The 19,179-nt window shown below is 39.0% G+C and overlaps 1 protein-coding gene across 2 annotated transcripts in view; it reads left to right on the top strand.

Moving 5' to 3' along the window:
* galnt2 (UDP-N-acetyl-alpha-D-galactosamine:polypeptide N-acetylgalactosaminyltransferase 2) overlaps positions 1–19,179 on the top strand; it is a 115,826-nt gene that overhangs the window by 62,058 nt on the left and 34,589 nt on the right. For both annotated transcript variants that reach the window (XM_059357291.1, XM_059357300.1), the window contains exons 3-10: positions 3,875–4,028; positions 9,083–9,181; positions 9,269–9,336; positions 9,416–9,481; positions 10,554–10,675; positions 12,367–12,454; positions 15,730–15,817; positions 15,926–16,029. In XM_059357291.1, coding sequence (XP_059213274.1) covers positions 3,875–4,028; positions 9,083–9,181; positions 9,269–9,336; positions 9,416–9,481; positions 10,554–10,675; positions 12,367–12,454; positions 15,730–15,817; positions 15,926–16,029 — 789 coding nt within the window. The remainder of the gene's footprint in view (positions 1–3,874; positions 4,029–9,082; positions 9,182–9,268; positions 9,337–9,415; positions 9,482–10,553; positions 10,676–12,366; positions 12,455–15,729; positions 15,818–15,925; positions 16,030–19,179) is intronic.

The following is a 19,179-nucleotide window of genomic DNA, read 5'->3' as shown; positions in this document are numbered from 1 at the left end:
ACAGGAAGCCAGTGTAGTGATTTAAGGACCGGTGTAATATGGTCCAGTTTCCCCATGTTTGTGAGGACTCTGGCGGCAGCGTTCTGGATCAGCTGCAGCTGCCTGATTGATTTTTTGTTAAGACCTGTGAAGATGTCATTGCAATAATCCAACCTACTAAAAATAAATGCATGGATAAGTTTTTCCATGTCTTGTTTGGACAGAAGCCCCTTAATTCTAGCTATGTTTTTCAGGTGGTAATAGGCAGATTTAGTGATGAGCTTTAGATGGCTGTTGAAGTTCAGGTCTGAGTCAATAATTACACCAAGATTTCTGGCCTGATTTGTAGCTGTCAATGACATAGAGCCAAGGTGAGCGTTGATCGTAGATCTTTCATTTTTAGGGCCGAAAATGATCACCTCTGTCTTCTCTGAATTTAGCTGGAGAAAGTTCTGGCACATCCACTCATTGATTTGATGAATACAGTTACTCAATGAGAGTAAACCTGGCTATAAGCAAGCACTGTCAGTGAACGTACATTGACAGGGCAGCTCCAGCAATCTCACTCAATACTTGAGGCCCGTTTACACGAGGACACTTGCGGGTAAAAACAACAAAATATTTTATGGGAAGTGCCTTTCGTTTAGACAGTATCTAACACTTTTCAGTCACCAACATTTATGTAAACTTATTAACTCTATGCTTATGTATACTGACACTGTGTCAATTAACGTAATATGGGCATACTACGTGCCTGATGTATTTATTTACGTTGTTTATAATCATTAACGTGACGTCAGCCTTTAATTGCAAGCTGCGGCTAATGGCTAATAATAACACGGGCAACATTAATGCGAGCCACCGGCCACGATAACATCATTAATAGGTCAGTTTGAAATGAAAGACGCTAACCTGTCGAAACTCGATACTTTTGAAAATGAGTATCGTATCTGGATACAACGTTTTAGTATCGATACTTTTTTGAGTATCGATATTTTGACAACCCTATAGTGTGGTGGTAGGCGGAGGGCTCATGGTTCACTACTGATCCATGGTGAGTCCTGCTGCCAGTTACCATCAGCTGGAAACAGGACAGCGTCAAGGGATTTCCACAAAGTGTTGCAACAAACAAAAACAAGTGGTCAGCAGCAGCTGTGGGGGGAAACAGCTCGGCAGCGAGAGGCAGAGGGAGAACTGCTCAGACCTCCACACAAACAGCTGATCTGCATTGAGTGGTTCAGTGTACAATGAAAGAGAGTAGGGATGTCCCGATCAGTCATTTGATTTTAAGTAAGTTCCGATCCGATACTTCTATAATACATTAAAAAAAATGAAGAAGAGCGAAGAAACAGATCCAGGATGTGCCTTTTTTATTTTATCATTTAACACACATTCTTTGAGCACTTCTTTGAGGTAGCTTGAACAGTCAAGTAATAATTACAAATACAAATTTTCACCTTGTACTTTAGTGCAACAGAATATTTTAAATAAAAATGTCAAACATAAAAATGAACAGCAGCTCAACTTAAAATACCTGGCAGGCATGTAAACAAATAAGCAAATAAAAGTGCCACAGTGTTATAAAGTAAGGCCAGTAATGTGCTTGCTACCTCTTGAAATTCCCAGTTTACATACCTCACAGTTTGCCATCGCAGTGTTATTTTGTATCACTTTAAAATACTTCCAGACTGCAGACATACTTGCGCGTCGGTTTAAACTGCTGCCATGTTGTTGGTTTTTCTTCTTCTTCTTCTTCTGCATTAGCGCCACCTAGGTTGGAGTGTGTGAACTTCTGCTTCGCTTATTGACATGCTGCCTGCAGTAAAATGATATTATGCTGAATATACATGTATCCGATCCCTGATCGGGACATAATGTCCGATTCCGATTGAGTCTGAAACCACATGATCGGCCCCAATTTCCGATCACGTGATCGGATCGGGACATCCCTAAAAGAGAGTGTGTAAGATCTTCAAAGTCTGAGCTAAAGACTGGCAAAGTGAGAAGTCGAAACATTAATTTCAGCACGCTAATTACTCACTGCCACTAAACATAGATATCAGCAAGGACATCACACACTCTGACACGTACAGCAGAGTCTCCGGGCGCCCGTACACAGTCACAGGCAGATCATCGCAAGCTTTAGTTAATTGGCATGCGAGACACATTCACATGCTGTCAGGGCACACACACACACACACACACACACACACACACACACTCGTCTCCTCGTCAAGCTCCGTTTCTCTGTCTGTGTGTCTGTCTCTGCCTGTCACACACACACTCATCCATACTGAGAGATAGTGTAATCTCACACTGCCATATGCTTAACACAAGTCATTAGCATAGCAGCTGCACCCAGCTAATTAGTTGCATTATTATTCGTGTGTGTCTCGGTCTCAGTAGTCAGTGATAAACTGTGAAATTAAACATGACAACTTTCTCTGTTCAGCGTGCAATGATCTCCATAATCTGGTAACACACACACACCGTGCTCCGCGTGTGTGTAGGTTTGATAATCCTTCATGTTTACCAAACTTATATTTTAGGCTCTTAAATTACTAAATTTAGTTGGGTTTCTTTGTGAGAGATGTGCATAACAATGCTCCTGTTTGGTCTGGCCTTGTGTTGTGAATTGAGTTCTGCAGAGTTTCACATATAAGCAGCATAAATCTCATGTCAGCTTTCTTCAGTGGCGTGTTGCCGCCTTGTCAAGCAGCAGCTTGAAGCAGCGAGCTTTCCTTCCTGTCAGTGCTGAAGGATTCTTGCATCAGCCAGGCTGCTGCCTACATTTCATATTCCCACTGATGTATAATCCCATTCATTCTCCAGCCTTTGTGAAGGTTTAAACTTCCTGTTTTGTGGCAGCTTTTATTTTTGGAAATGTCATGTTTATTTAACATGCATTTCACCAGAGGCTCACAATGAGAATGTTTCTTATTAAAACCTTGGTGCTCTCTATTGGTTTAGTGTTTATCTGGAAGTTGAGACATTAAGAAGTCATGTGAAATGTGTTATTTTTCCAACCTGTTCGCTCTTTATCCACCTATTGAACAATATCGGCTGCAAGATGTCAATGAAATCTGTAAAACATGGATCGAGTCACTGTGAATCCAAAAATGGGCAAAGAGGAGGAGCTAAAACTGCAGCTGCTAGCTACCTGTCACTCAAAGCGGCCACACCCTTACTTATGCATAACTTTAAACCTTAATATAACATAAACAAGTGTGTTGTATGAAATCTCTCCTAGCATAGCTGTCATGAATGGGGAATGAGCTGTAGAGCCTCATGTGGTCATTGGAGGAACTGCAGTTTTGTGCAGTTAGCTTCACTTCGGCATTACTTTAAAAAAAAAAAATGTATCTGTATATATATGTGTATATATGTATATATGTGCATATGTGTGTATATATATGTATATGTATATATGTGCATATGTGTGTATATATATGTATATGTATATATGTGCATATGTGTGTATATATATGTATATGTATATATGTGCATATGTGTGTGTATATATGTATATGTATATATGTGCATATATGTGTATATATGTATATATATATGTGTATATATGTGTGTGTGTGTGTGTGTGTGTGTATATATATGTGTGTGTGTTTGTGTGTGTGTGTGTGTGTGTGTGTGTGTGTGTGTGTATATATGCGTATTTATATATCACATTATCCTAATAAAAAACAGTAGTGTTCATGGAGTTTAAATATAATAAACTTTTTTAAGTTTAGAAATATCTGGAGTTGTCAAGCCTTTCTCCTCCATCTCAGTTAAACCACAAATGTGGTGAATAACACAAATTAGATGACACCAAGATGTCCTTAAAACCTCTGTGGATGTCACTTGGACATGTGCTTAAAATGATTGTGTGTGTGTGTAGGTAAGGTGCGCTGGCAGGACTTTGACCAGGATCTGTACGTTGGTGCCACCGTGGTCCGACCGGGTCAGGATCCATACGCCAGGAACAAGTTCAACCAGGTGGAGAGCGATAAACTGCGCATGGACAGAGCCGTGCCGGACACCAGACATGACCAGTAAGTAGCTCTACTGTTCCACTGCCTGTGTCTGTTACTGCTGCATGTGTAAGTGCAGGGAGTGTGTGTGAATATGCTGTCCTCTGCTGTCTTTCTATTTGACTAATTGGTACCAGACTGGATAAGATCTGTTGGAAACTCCCTCTATTGTGTCTATCAGATGGAAGCAGGAAGTAGACAGGCTCCATTCACAGCACAAAGCTCTGCTAATGGCTCTCCATTGTTCTGCTTGTTTAATGGATGAGGAGACAAAAATAAATCACGCTGCAATATCTATTGGATGCATTGATTTAAATAATATTCAGATTTAATGAGCTTGATTCTGATGTCTGCCAGATTGTTGCCTCCCTAATTATTGATATGCAGGATATTGGTCATACACAGAAAATGCCTATTTTTATCCATGATTATTTTTCAGTCCAAGAAATACTGATTTTAAATGATTGCTTAATGCTTGCCAGATCCTCATGAGTACAACAGTCTAACCCAAAACACGTCTATTCTGAGCTATGAATTAAAACAGATAAGTTTGATTGATAAAGTTCTGAGAAGATGTACACTTTATCCGTCTAGAATAAATCACATGGTCACAATCATTTCATGGAAATAGGTGAAAACATTTTTTTAAACTTTATGAGCAACAGTATAATATAAAATTTTTTTATTGAATGTATTTATTTGTAAGAAAGCAGCCTTCTGAGTCATATTGTTGCACAATGCTAGAAGAGGTCTATTTTTATTCATGCACAAAAAGTCACTATCAGCTGCCATAGTGATAATCTGTGAATATGTCCCCTCTAAAATCAGTATGTGTATCAGTCTGCCATCAGCCGGGCTCTGCTTTCATCTGAACAATGTTTAGGCTTTTATAAAGATCGGCAACCTTCACTAACGGAGCCGCAAACCTTATTTTGAGCCTCACAATGAAGATGTAACAGCCTACTGAGTCTAAATTAGCCTACCAACATTACTAATAAGTTGGGCCGGGACTCGATTAAAAAAAATGAATCTAATTAATTAGAGGCTTTGTAATTAATTAATCGAAATTAATCGCATTTTAATCGCATATAAATATTTGATCTGAGAACAGTGAGAAGTAATTTTTTTCACATGGATTTTTAGTATACCGTTGAATAATGACTGAATACATAAGCTTAAGCAACAAAAATATTGTTTATTTTTGTTCAAGTCCAACAGACCAGTGCAATTTTTGCCATTAAGTGTAGCAATAGCATATTTAGAAATACAGTACATTTCATAAATGCAGGTAGCCTATAGGTAGGTAGACCTTCTGTAAACTATAATACTTTGGTTTTTAAAGTAAAACACAATCCACGCTAGCTACCACACTAGCCGCTAGCTGCTATATGTTTTGCATTGAGGTGATAGTTGAGGCTGGATGTGCTGCGGTGATATGTGAATGCCTTGTTGCATAGCAACACAACCATGCTCATATTGACGCTTCAATCCGTTGGTTTTTTGTAACAAAATGTCCCATCATCCATGGGGCCAACCAAAGCGTCTCAGCAGCTTCTTCCTTCAATGTTCACTGTTGTTTGTTGTTGTCTGAACTCATGAACGCTAGTTGGTGCTCCAGTATAATCGGTCCGCCTGAAACTCATCCAGTGAGAAACGTTCCGCGGTGCAAAAATAAGTGCGATTAAAATGCATCAATTTTTTTAGCGCGTTCATTTTTGTGTAATTAATTAATCTTAATTAACGCGTTAAAGTCCCGGCCCTAATAATCGCTTTTTGTTCCAATTGAAGTGAATTGTAAGTTTAGCTGTAAATCAAGCCGAGACACAAAGAAGTGAACATGCTGCCAACACTGTGCTTACCTAACAGCAAGCAGTCATATTCAGTCAGTAGGATCTGTCTAAAGGCACACTGTGATTCAAAGACTATTTTTATAAAAGCAGTGGTCTGGCCTCACTGATATATTGACCTAAGTGAGACAGCTAGAGCCATTAGCCTACTAACAGAGCAGGATCGATGTGGCTCTGATGTGTCATTTGCTCAGCATGCAGCAGCTCCGACTCTGAAGGCTTTCACAGAAAACCAGCCTGTGCTGCTTCACCAGGGCTTTCAGGAACCTGTAGGTTTATTCTACAGTGATATAACACACCAGCAGCAGAAGAATGTCAACTCCAGATTGATGCAGCTCGTATTGACTGTTCCCAGGGTTTCACAGCAGCTGCTGCTCTCACATACACAGTACAGGGACTCACTCTATTTTATTTTATATCCTGATCTGAAGCCCTGTGAGGTGAATTTGTGATTTGGGGTTTTGGCCTGTCTAAATAAAGTTACAATGACCTGATTTGAATTTAAAGACAGTGTATACTGTCCTACAAAGTCTAACTGCAGTAACTGTGCAAAGGGTTAAACTGAGAAAAACTGTTTTAAAGTTTTTTAACACGTTTTAACTGGCCAGCCAAATGGGTTATATGTAGATAAGTGATATGACACTTATTTCTACATGTATTGATGATGTCATTTTTATGCTCAAAAATCATGATGATTTATTTGACCTTTGACCCCAAAAACGTAGTGACTGCATCGATGTAAAAGGTTCTAATAGTAATGCAAAAACAGTGCAGTAACAACAATTTTGTTGTCTTCTTTCAGCTTTTATATTTTGTTTTCATTTCCAAATTGATTTTGTTATCAGTGTGTTTAAAAGTGTTTAACAACTCTATTCAAAGATTTGTGTATTTTATACTCAATATTATAAAGCAATATTTTAGTCTTAATCATTTTATCTCACTTTTTTACTTCATCACTATCTAGATAATTTCCCTTTCAAATAAACTCATCATTTCTATTATTTTTTATGTTTGAATTAGTATGTATATCCAAAGCAGTGTGGTAAGTGCAATTACTGCTTGGTTTTGAGTTGGATTTTGTGGTTTTTATACAATTATTTCTCTGAAATAAAGCAAAATTGAAATCTAAAACTTTGTCACAAGATAAAACAGACATCAAGGAGTTCATTTTTAGTTAAAACTCAATTTTGCCCAAAAATGTAGTTACTGCAGTTAGACTTCCTAGGGCAGTACACTGTCCATAAGACACTCATTGTTGTCTTTAAAGAGCCTATACCAGGGATGGGCAACTTAAATGCTGGAGGGGGCCACAATTTTTCATGGACACTATCAAAGGGCCACGTATAGGAGCGTACACTTGACCATATATGATGAAACTGCAATTTTAAATGTTTACAGTGCAGTAATTTAACATATTTCACGCTCAAATGCATGTTTAACAGTATAAATAGGAAAACAAAAGGTTTGAAGCAAATAAAAAATAACCACTTACTGTGATTTATATGTTTTTTCAGTGCAAGAACAGCAGACCAACATTAATGCAAGAAGTAACTTTGTGCATTTTTACACTGCACTTTTAAGATTTCATGCTCAAATGCATGTAGTTGTACTGAGGGCCACTTCAAGTCAGGGTGCGGGCCGTATGCGGCCCCCGGGCCTCCAGTTGCCCATCCTTGCTCTATACTGTACATCTGGTGTGTGTTTAAGCCTTTGAGGACAGCGTCTCTGTTGTCCTCAAAGCTCTTTGAATTTACAGGTGAAGGTTAATTTCTTAACACAGGATTGTGGGTTCTTTTTGTAACCCCCACCACACACACACACACACACACACACATTCTTGTACTTCTATCTTTGTGAGGACCCTCATCGGAACTGTGAATTCCCTTGCAAGGTTATAATAGTTTGGGATTTTTCATCAGTTTTAGTTTTAATTGGGTTGTGAATTTTTGTTTTCAAATTCAGTTAGTTTTACTTAGTTTTTAGAGTGAGTTTGCTAGTTTTAGTTTAGTATTTATTTTTCTGAAATGCTTTAGTTTTAGTTTAGTTTTAGTGTGAGTTTTAGTTTTTTGTAATGGGGTATTTGTTGGGTGGGAGATTAAAAGAGGTAAACACAGTAAATTTTGCCTTTATTTCCTTTGCCTTATCCATCTTCATTATGTATGAAAAAAGTTGACAAACGAAAATGAAGGACATTTTCACTATAATTTTAGTTAGACACAAAATGACTAAAAAAAGATGCAAAATGACCAAAAAATACACAAGACACAAATAAAAGAGAGTCCCACTAGAATAAAAACCAGAGTTGGATGACAGGATCAAACACAATCATAAGATCACATTTTTGTTGGTTTTTCTTTGTTTCTTTTTGGTTCAAAATGTTGATCCAGTAAGTCAGAATTAAACTAAATAAAAATATTTGTGTACCAACATGGCATTTAAACATGTTTTAAGTGGTGTATACAGGCAGGATGAAAAGGATTCAAAAATGGACAAAATAGCCCAAAAAGACTCCACAGAGTTAAAGACAGAAAAACCTACCAAATCAGAATATATACATGTAGAGTCAGTTTAGTAACCACACTATACAGTTTCAGTTAATTATCATTATCATGTAACCTTTAACCCTTAAAACAAAGTCTGAAATCTCAAAAAAGCCTTTAAAGAAGTGAGGACCGGCCAAGATGTCCTCACTTTGCAAAAATGTCCTCACTCTGTTGGTTAAAAACATGTCCTGGTCCTCACTATGTACGAAGTACAAGAACACACACACATACATCTGCTCATGTGAAGTATACATGGCGTGTTCAGGGAATTACTGCAGGATTTCTTCATCCTGCCTTTGGCTTCTTGTCTCATGTAGCATCCTATCACCACTGGTCCTCACATTTAAGTCAGGCCAGGATTTGTCTCTGATGGACACACACACACACACACACACACACACACACACACACACAGTTGTACACTATCTCATTGGATTTTCGCCCTGCAGTCCACAAACCCCCAGAGCATTACTGTGTGTGTGTGTGTGTGTGTGTGTGTGTGTGTGTGTGTTATTGTGTTGGTGTATCCAGAGTGTGTTCCAGCTCGCAGCTTTGCTCACACGTTCAGCAGTGTGCTCATGTGCGTAGGAGTGTTTGTGCATTTGTACACATGTAGACATTTCTGCCGTTGTGTGTTTTTCTCTCTCCATATTCCTTATTGAGATGGTTTCTTGTGTGTGTATAGTTGCAGACATAAACAGTGGAAGTCAGAGCTGCCGGCCTCCAGCGTCGTCATCACCTTCCACAATGAAGCTCGCTCGGCTCTGCTGCGGACCGTGGTCAGGTAGGTGAACGGTGTGTGGGCTGTATTTTTGATTTTGTTTTAACGATGTTAAATCTTCCTATGAATCCCCCCTATGTCTCTGTTCAGTGTCCTGAAGAAAAGTCCTTTACACTTGGTCAAAGAGATCATCCTGGTTGATGACTACAGTGATAACCGTGAGTAATGCCCACAGACAAACTGCACAAACCAACAAAGGTGATGAGATGTGTGTATGAATCATGCTTTGTGTTTCAGCGGAGGACGGAGCGCTGCTGGGGAAGATTGAAAAAGTGCGCATATTGAGGAACGACCGCAGAGAAGGTAGAGGAGAAAAAGAAAGCTTTTTTTTTTTTTTTTTTTAAACATCTCAGTGCTGCAATCATTCAACCCATGTATACACTACAGGCCATAAGTTTGGAAGCAACTTAAATGTTCTGTTCACAATTGATTTCTTAAAAACCAGTTTGGATTCTTTGTGTTTTTGGATGTTCACTGCATGATCAGACTTTACCTTTATTGAATTGAACCATTTTCCTCAATTGACCTTTAGGTATACATTGATGTTAGCAGACCATTGCTGAATAAATGTTAACTAAAGAAAAGAAGGACTTAGTTTTAGGGTTGCACAACTTCAGTGCAAAAGTAAAAAACAAATCACAGTTTGTATTATTCACCCAGCTCTTTGGCTTTTGAGAGTTTGGATACAAAAATCCCAATAAATCTCAACTGTGTTCATATCTCTGACAAATCAATCAATCAATCAATCAATCAGATTTTATTTGTATAGCACTTTTCATACAAGAGAGATGCAACACAAAGCGATTTACATGAAAAAAAGGAGAAAATAATAATAATAAAAAGATAACGAAACATAGAAACAAACACCCTCCACCCCACCCACCTTCATCCCACCCATCCTATTAAAAACAAAGCAATGAGGAAACACTGGAGGCAGGTTAGAAATAAATAAGATAAAGAATAAAGTAAGATAAAATAAAAAAAATAAGATAGAAAGATATATATAATAATAATTATAAAAAATAAAAAAGTAAAAGTCAATAATGACAATGGAAAGTAAATAAATATATATTAAAAAATAAATAAAAAATACCACAGAAATGGCTAAAATTAAAGCAGCTGAGTAAAGAAACAAGAGTACAGATTTATACATTAAGGAAAGAAGGATACACAATAAAAACCCAAAGACCTGATAATTATATTATCAAAATGTGTTCTAATAAGTGACTCTTTATATAATAATCATGTTTATTTTGTTGCAAAGTATACCATTCAAATTATGATTTTTTATTGTACAAACTTGCTTCCAAAGTTTTGGCCTGTAGTGTATGTTTGGGGGTGAAATCCTTCAAAAAGTGCTTGTTGTTCCCGTCAGGACTGATGCGTTCGAGGGTGCGTGGTGCCGACGCTGCCACAGCACCTGTCCTCACCTTCCTGGACTCTCACTGTGAATGTAACGACCACTGGCTGGAGCCTCTGCTGGAGAGAGTGGCGGAGGTACATACACACATATGGAAACTACTGTTAAACACATTTTTGCATTCATTTGACCTTTTTTGGCCACTTCAGAATTGACGAAAATCTCTTAAAAATACCACATTAAGAGACCAAGACATTGAGGAATACCATATAAAATCCATGCTGTGATTTGATATCAAACCTTTGTGATTTTGGCAGTTGATTGGCAATCATTTCTGCTCTGGAAAACTGAAATAGATGCAAAAACTGTCTGGGATGAGCAGAAAGGATGTGTGTCTGTAAAGGGAAAAATTACTGTGGCTACTCAGGGAATCCATTCTCTTTCTTGAGGTCAGAGGTCAAGGGACCCCTTTGAAAATGACCATGCCTCTTAACCCTAAACCCCAAAAATGACTAAAAAAAGACACAAAAGGACACAAAATGACAAAAAAAAAACACAAAAAGACACAAAATGACTAAAAAAAGACACAAAATGAATGAAAAAATACACAAAATGGCTAAAAAATACACAAAATGACCAAAAAAAGACACAAAATGACTAAAAAATACACAAAATGACTAAAAAATACACAAAATGACCAAAACTGTTTTCTAAACACACAAGACACAAATAAAATAGAGTCCCACTAGAATAAAAACCAGAGTTGGATGACAGGATCACACACAATCACAAGATCACATTTATGTTGGTTGTTCTTTGTTTCTTTTTGATTCAAATGTTGATCCAGTAAGTCAGAATAAAAATAAATAAAAATATTTATGTACCAACATGGCATTTGAACATGTTTTAAGTGGTGTATACAAGCAGAATGAAAAGGATTCAAAAATTGACAAAATAGCCCAAAAAGACTCCACAGAGTTAAAGACAGGAAAACCTACCTAATCAGAATATGTGCATAAGTCAGTCATTCAAAGGATCATAACTTGTCCTTTTGTGTTGTTGAACTTTATTTATTTCAGGAAAGAGTACAGTTGAATAGAAACACAGTTGTCCATCAGGTTGATTTAGTGTGAGCTCTAACAGGAAAGTCCTGAAACAGTATAAACATAAACTCCATGACACATTAACAGCATGTGGATATTTATACTGAAGTCTTTTCGTAATTGCATGAAAAGGAACTTCTTGATGAAATATAATATCAGTCTGAACTACGACACTGTGTGAAAAATAGAGGCTGTTTTTTAAAATATTAATCTGATATGAATGAAACTGTTCTGATTGTGTATTTGATCCTCCCGAACGCCTGTTCTGTTGTTCCCCAGCTAATAAACGCCTGGAGCCAAATCTAAAACACTTGCTGTCAAAGTCATTGACTTGTTTTTTTTGCACTTCTAAATAATAAATCAGTCAGTAGAAAGAAAGGAGGATGCAGTGTGTGTGGGTGAAACCTCCTGCGTCATATCTAAAGTTTCAACCCACAATAAATAAAGTGAGTGAGTACCTGGAGGCTGGTGTCTGTTACTGCCATCCTTCTCTAATGACTGCATGATGTCACGCTCCTTTACTTTCTCTTCTACTCCATAAACAAGGTGACACACCAAACACAGAAGTAAACATGTGAGTCACTGGCGCTGAGAGGACTATTTACTTCTGACCGGCAAACATGGACTTGTAGTACATGTTTATTAATGAGCCACATTTCCTGTTATTGCCATTCTCTATTTGTCCTGAACTAATGAATGATTTTGTCTCCGTCCTTCCTTCTCAGGACAAGACCAGAGTAGTGTCTCCTATCATTGATGTCATCAACATGGACAACTTCCAGTACGTAGGAGCCTCAGCCGATCTGAAAGGAGGTACAGTCACATGATCACACGCACATGACATGTTGCAGCATTAACACCTGTTGATTTGGCATCATGTGCTTCTTAAATGGCTTTCATTTAAAGGGATAGTTTGGATTTATTGAGCTGGGGTTATGTGTTTACTGCGTGGTAACAGTCTATCTATGCTCTCTTCAAAGCCACCAGACTCCATTCACAAAAACAGCCATTTTACCTGCACAACACTGGAGTTGTTGATCTAATTCTGCCTTGATATTTAGTTTGTTTGTGTTATTGTGTAGCCTGGGTATACCCATACTGCCTTGCACGCTCAATTTCATTTCGAACCTGCAGGCGGTCTGGCAACTACGGCCGTTTCTTAGCCCTGTTTTAGGGATCCAATCACAGAACGGGGAGGGACGGCAAGACGATGATGCGTACTACTCATCAGATGAAAGCTTATAGTTTTGTAGTTTTCTTACAGATCCAACATGGCTGCAGCAGACGCCAAGCTCTCTTTGGATCTAGCTGTAGACAGTGTTCTAGATAGTTTCGAGCCAAAGTTTATTTTAAAAGAACAACGTTTGACTTAACACTCCTGTTTCACCTAGAAAAAGGATGTTTTAGCCTTGCTTCCGACAGGATTTGGTAAAAGCCTAATCTACCAACTAGCCCCGCTACCGCTCGCTGCTGTAAAGCCGGTGATCTGGCTACGAGACGGGGGACAGCGGAGCCGCCCAGAGACCCACAGCAGCTTGTTTATTGACCATTAAATCAGTGGATGTGTGTGGCTGAATGACATGAGGGGGAATAAGGCGTAAAAATAAATAATCTTGCAGAAAGAGAGAACTGGAGAAGCAAAGCAGCAAGCAACACTCTCACAGACACACACACCAACACACACACACACACACCAACACTGCCGGTAGACTGTGAGCAGCCAGAGTCAGAACATGCTGCAGAAAAACGTTGCAGAAGAAGAATTGAGCATTTTAGTCCCAAAGTAGAGATGGGCTAGTCTGGCTATGTAAACATCCATTTCTGTCGCTCTACTACGTCATCTGGTATAACTGATACGATTGGCTAAGAGCTACGTTCAGACGCTTTTGATAGACATTCGTAGCGCCCAATAAACGGCTCTGGAGGACCATAAACCACGCCTCCTCTACCAAAACATGAATTGCTGGTAACCAGACTAGATCTCATTTGTGATTAGTCTGGTGTTAGCCAGGCTAGTTATTGTGTGTATTTGGCGTTAGAAAGGGTTAGTTTGGAGTCACCATAGTCACACAATAACATCAACAAAGTGAATAATTGAGGCAGCACTAGAGCGGCAACACGTGTTGAAAGGTTACATTACTCTTTCTGTCAATGGAGTCTGGTGGTTTTGATGAAAGCAAGCTTCATTTCCCTCTGCACCAACTTAAAGGGCTGAAAATATTCTAAATACAACCCCCATTCCAAATCAGTTGCTAAAAAATACACTGTAAATAAAGACGGAATGCATCAAGTTCAGAATGAGTGTATATTTGTAAAAGTTTCCCAGTTTGAGCTTTGGATAACTTGAATTAAATCATTGCACTCTGTTTTATTTAACATTGTGCCCAACTGTTTTTGGACGGGTTGTATAGCATACACTTAAACTGGTCGTTTTTAAGGGGGTCATTTCTTAGGTGGCTACCATACGTTAAGCCGTTGCCCCTCGGGCCACAGCAGCACACTGCTGAGCTTGGTAAATGGTAAATGGAGTGCACTTATATAGCGCTTTCATCCAAAGCGCTTTACACTACAGACTGCTCTCAGGCCCCGTTTACATGAGGATGCTTGCGAGTACAAAAGACAAAATATTTTATCAGAAGTGCCTTTCGTTTAGACGGTGATGGTGTTTTGGGGCTTAAAAATCTGAAACCACCCTCCAGAGTGTAAAACTGTAATCCGCTCCTCCGTAGCGTGTCCGTCTACACTGCCAAGACACAAAACTCTGCTCAGATCTGCTCACGTCACGTACGCGTTTACGTCACATACATGCTCCAGTACAGGGAAATAAACAAACGTGGGATTATTTCCATGCGTGGGACCTTCAAGCTGCTCTAGCAGCTCTAATAAACTCACAGGAGTCTTTCCACCAAATGTACAGGATATGTACAGATAGTATTAGTTAACAGAGAAGGATCTGTAATTACCTCTATCACATTTTGGATGCACCAATTGGTGGGAGGCGAGCCAGACGGCTTTGGACGAGACCTGGGAGATCTAGTGGATGGTGGAGAACTTTGTGGAAGGAGTAGCTGATGAAAATGCGTGGCGTGAAAACTTCCACATGCCCAAAGATGCTCTTATCACTTTAAGTGATGCCGTCTGGCATACATACCCAATCCAATTCCACACACTTTTGCATCACTTTTGCATGCAGATGGATGGTAAATGGTAAATGGACCTGCACTTATGTAGCTTTACACTACAGACTGCACTCATTCACCCGTTCACTCACACATTCATACTGGTGGTAGAGGCTACCCTAAACGGTGCCACCTGCCACCATTGGGAATTCATTCTTACACCAATGAACGCAGCATCAGGAGCCATTTGGGGTTCATTATCTTGCTCAAAGATACTTCAACATGTAGGCTGCCATGGTCAGGGATCGAACCACCAACCCTCCGATTGGTGGGCAACCCGCTCTACCAACTGAGACATAGCCGCCATGAAAACGCTCGTCTAAACACGGAATAAAAAGTGAAGACGCGACGCCACTTTTGCGTCTTCTGTTCAGACCCTCATCATGTCAACGTAGCCTCATTCACCCGTTCACACACACATTCATACTGGTGTTAGAGGCTACCAGGGCACACTGGTACCACCTGCCACCATTGGGAATTCATTCACACACCGATGAACACAGCATCGGGAGCAATTTGCGGTACAGTATCTTGCCCAAGGATACATGGACATGTAGGCTGCCATGGTCAGGGATCCAACCATTGCCCTTCCGATTAATAGACGACCGCTTTACCACAGCCGCCTCCGCAAGCTTCCATGTCAGTACTGCTGCCTGCTGCTCCAGACCCAGGATAAGAACCTCACACACAGGCTCAGGTTTCTAGTCTTAGTACACACCTTCACAGGCCTACATTGTGGCGTTAAGCGGTTTTGCTGCTGTGTGAACACATGCAGAGATGTGAAATCAGATATATCCAGTCAACTGACCTGAACCTGCTAAATCTAATCCAGTAACCAGACTGGGACCTAATCCCAACTAATGGTTATTATAGTCATTGTCCTTTCGTCCTCTATGTGTGTGTGTTTAGGTTTCGACTGGAATTTGGTGTTTAAATGGGACTACATGACTCTGGAGCAGAGACGAGCCAGACAAGGCAACCCCATCGCCCCCATAAAGTAAGACAACACATTGATACTGTCACACTCACTGTTGCTTGCCAGTTTCCACCAAGTACTTCATCTCTCTCTTCCACCTGCCCTCTCTCCCTCTCTCTGCCCCTGCAGGACTCCGATGATAGCAGGAGGTCTATTTGTCATGGATAAGGAATACTTTGAGCTGCTGGGAAAGTATGACATGATGATGGATGTATGGGGTGGAGAAAACCTTGGTGAGTGCTGCTGAAGTGCAAATGCAAATTCGGTCACGTCGCAGTGGAGCATGAAGTCTGTAGAATCACAGCAGACAGATAATGGAGGTTAGGAGATAAAAGTATGACACAGTAATGGATGTCAGAGGAATAGACAATCTATGCGAGTGAAAGAAACAAAAAACAAAATAGAAGAGTGTCATTAAATGTAGAAAGGAAAGTGACAGGTAGAATAAAATAAACAAACTAGTGTCAGTACGTTTGGCTGCTGTAAAGTGTTGCAGCCTCTAAAGGTGTCAGACTGTCAGCTTGGTGTTTTGCCAGAGGCATTAAAGAATAGTTTGACATTTTGGGAATTGCACTTATAAGTTTTCTTGCAAGAGTTGTATGAGAAAATTGATAGCACAGATCTCCTGTCTGTACGCTAATATTAAGCTGCAGCTAGGTAGCTTAGCATTTAACTTAGCACAAGGACTGGGAACGGAGAACAAAATATCTAAAAACAACAACAACTACACTTTTCTTATATATTTAGTTGAGTTGTCTACATAGCATATCCCAAACCCAGAGAAATCTAAATCAATCAAAAATCAAGATAACATTTTGTTTCATGAGGGATGTAATGATGCAACACAGTTAAAAATCCATACAAATGTGACAATTTAAGTCGGTTGAGATAAAAAATGAGAAGTTTTTAAAATCTGACAAACTGGAAAACTGAACTTTTAAGAGGATAAACCCTGTATTGGAATGGAATGGTGAGTTGAGTGATTTGTATGGCCTCATGTCCCTCTGTGCTTGCATCAAAGCCACATGTTAGGATCTTAAAAGTAACATATTATATAAACATTAAAGATCTTGGTTGTTTTTAACCAGATCAAGGGTGTTAGTCATCAGGGGTGGGGATCTGCAGGAAACCAACATGTTGTTTGTGTTGTAACAGGTTTTTGGTCACTGGATCTGTTTGTTTTGGAGAGGAGGAGACCTCTGCAGATAATTCCTGTTAAAAACCTCTTAAACACTAAAGGAATCTTAACCCGGAGCTACAGGCTGCAGCTGGATCATATTGAAATTTCTGCCTTTTGTTATTTTTATTTTTTTTTAGAGACCTCTGGTGGCAGAAAATTGCACATTGTTCTTAAATATGTTTCTCTCTCATTTGTATAATTGGAGCAAAAGAACAAAATGTTTTGGTTTTCCAAGGGCTTATGACGTTATCTTGTGGACTATTTCCTTGGTGGCGCCTGTCTGACCTTTGGACAGAGTCAGACTAGCTGCTTCTCTCTGCTTTAGTCTGTAAGTTAACTAATGGCTGCTGCCTGTTGCTTCATATTTAATGTACAGATATGGTTATTATCTAACTCTCAAAAAGAACACAAATCAAATCAAACTTTATTTATATAGCGCTTTTCATACATATAAATGCAACACAAAGTGCTTTACAAAAAATAAGAATTAAAACAGACAATAAAAATGACAAAAACCCACCCCTCCCTTCCCCACATACACATCTGTATGTACATTTACACAAACATGCACACACACACACATGTAGACACGCAGGCACACAAACACACACTCAGACTCACACACAGCACATATTGATTGACAGTGTAGAGACATGGCAACGAGGATCCAGATGAGGAAAAAGCAACCTGTGGGAACATCCACACTGAGAGGTGGCAGAGCCCACAGCAATAGAGGACGCCGTCACAGAGACCACCAGGACCCGGGTAGACTGGGGCGGACTTCACACATGGTGCAGAGCCACCTAGCCCCCCGGGCCCAGGGATTCTCCAAGACCACATCCCCATGGGCAGACCCAACACACACCCCAGTGCGGATGCCCCCATGAGGGAACACTGGAGCTAAAAACTAAAAGACAACAGGACAGGATAAAAACTAAAAGACTAAGAGACAACAGGACAGGATAAAAGCTAAAAGAGTAAAAGACAACAGGACAGGATAAAAACTAAAACACTAAAAGACAACAGGACAGGATAAAAACTAAACGACAACAGGACAGGATAAAAACTAAAAGACTAAAAGACAACAGGACATGATAAAAACTAAAAGACAACAGGACAGGATAAAAACTAAAAAACTAAAAGACAACAGGACAGGATAAAAACTAAAAGACTAAAAGACAACAGGACAGGATAAAAACTAAAAGACAACAGGACAGGATAAAAACTAAAAGACTAAAGACAACAGGACAGGATAAAAACTAAAACACTAAAAGACAACAGGACAGGATAAAAACTAAACGACAACAGGACAGGATAAAAACTAAAAGACTAAAAGACAACAGGACATGATAAAAACTAAAAGACAACAGGACAGGATAAAAACTAAAAAACTAAAAGACAACAGGACAGGATAAAAACTAAAAGACTAAAAGACAACAGGACAGGATAAAAACTAAAAGACAACAGGACAGGATAAAAACTAAAAGACTAAAGACAACAGGACAGGATAAAAACTAAAAGACTAAAAGACAACAGGACAGGATAAAAACTAAAAGACCAAAATACAACAGGACAGGATAAAAACTAAAAGACTAAAAGACAACAGGACAGGATAAAAACTAAAAGACCAAAATACAACAGGACAGGATAAAAACTAAAAGACAACAGGACAGGATAAAAACTAAAGACTAAAAGACAACAGGTTCTGATAAAAACTAAAAGACAACAAAACAACAGGATAGGATAAAAACTAAAAGCCTAAAAGACAACAGGAGAGGATAAAAACTAAAAAACTAAAAGACCTAAAGACAACAGGATAGGATAAAAACTAAAAGACTAAAAGACAACAGGACAGGATAAAAACTAAAAGACTAAAAGACAACAGGACAGGATAAAAACTAAAAGACTTAAGGACAACAGGACAGGATAAAAACTAAAAGACTAAAAGACAACAGGACAGGATAAAAACTAAAATACAACGGGAAAGAAAATATAAACAATGTAATGAACAACTAAATAGGTAAATAGATAGCTAAATAAATAGGAGAATAAATAAATAAATAGTAAAATAATCAGTTTAAAGCTGTTTCTTCCAAAATTGTCAAACAATTCTTCTAAATCTTAAACAGGCATACATTTGTCATTTCTGTCATGCCATTATATATCCTGTGCTTTTGGCTTGAATATCAACAGGTGTGTTACT

Source organism: Centropristis striata, chromosome 2, assembly GCF_030273125.1.
Source record: "Centropristis striata isolate RG_2023a ecotype Rhode Island chromosome 2, C.striata_1.0, whole genome shotgun sequence".
Classification (NCBI taxonomy): domain Eukaryota; kingdom Metazoa; phylum Chordata; class Actinopteri; order Perciformes; family Serranidae; genus Centropristis; species Centropristis striata.
This window is presented reverse-complemented; position numbering and strand designations above follow the sequence as displayed.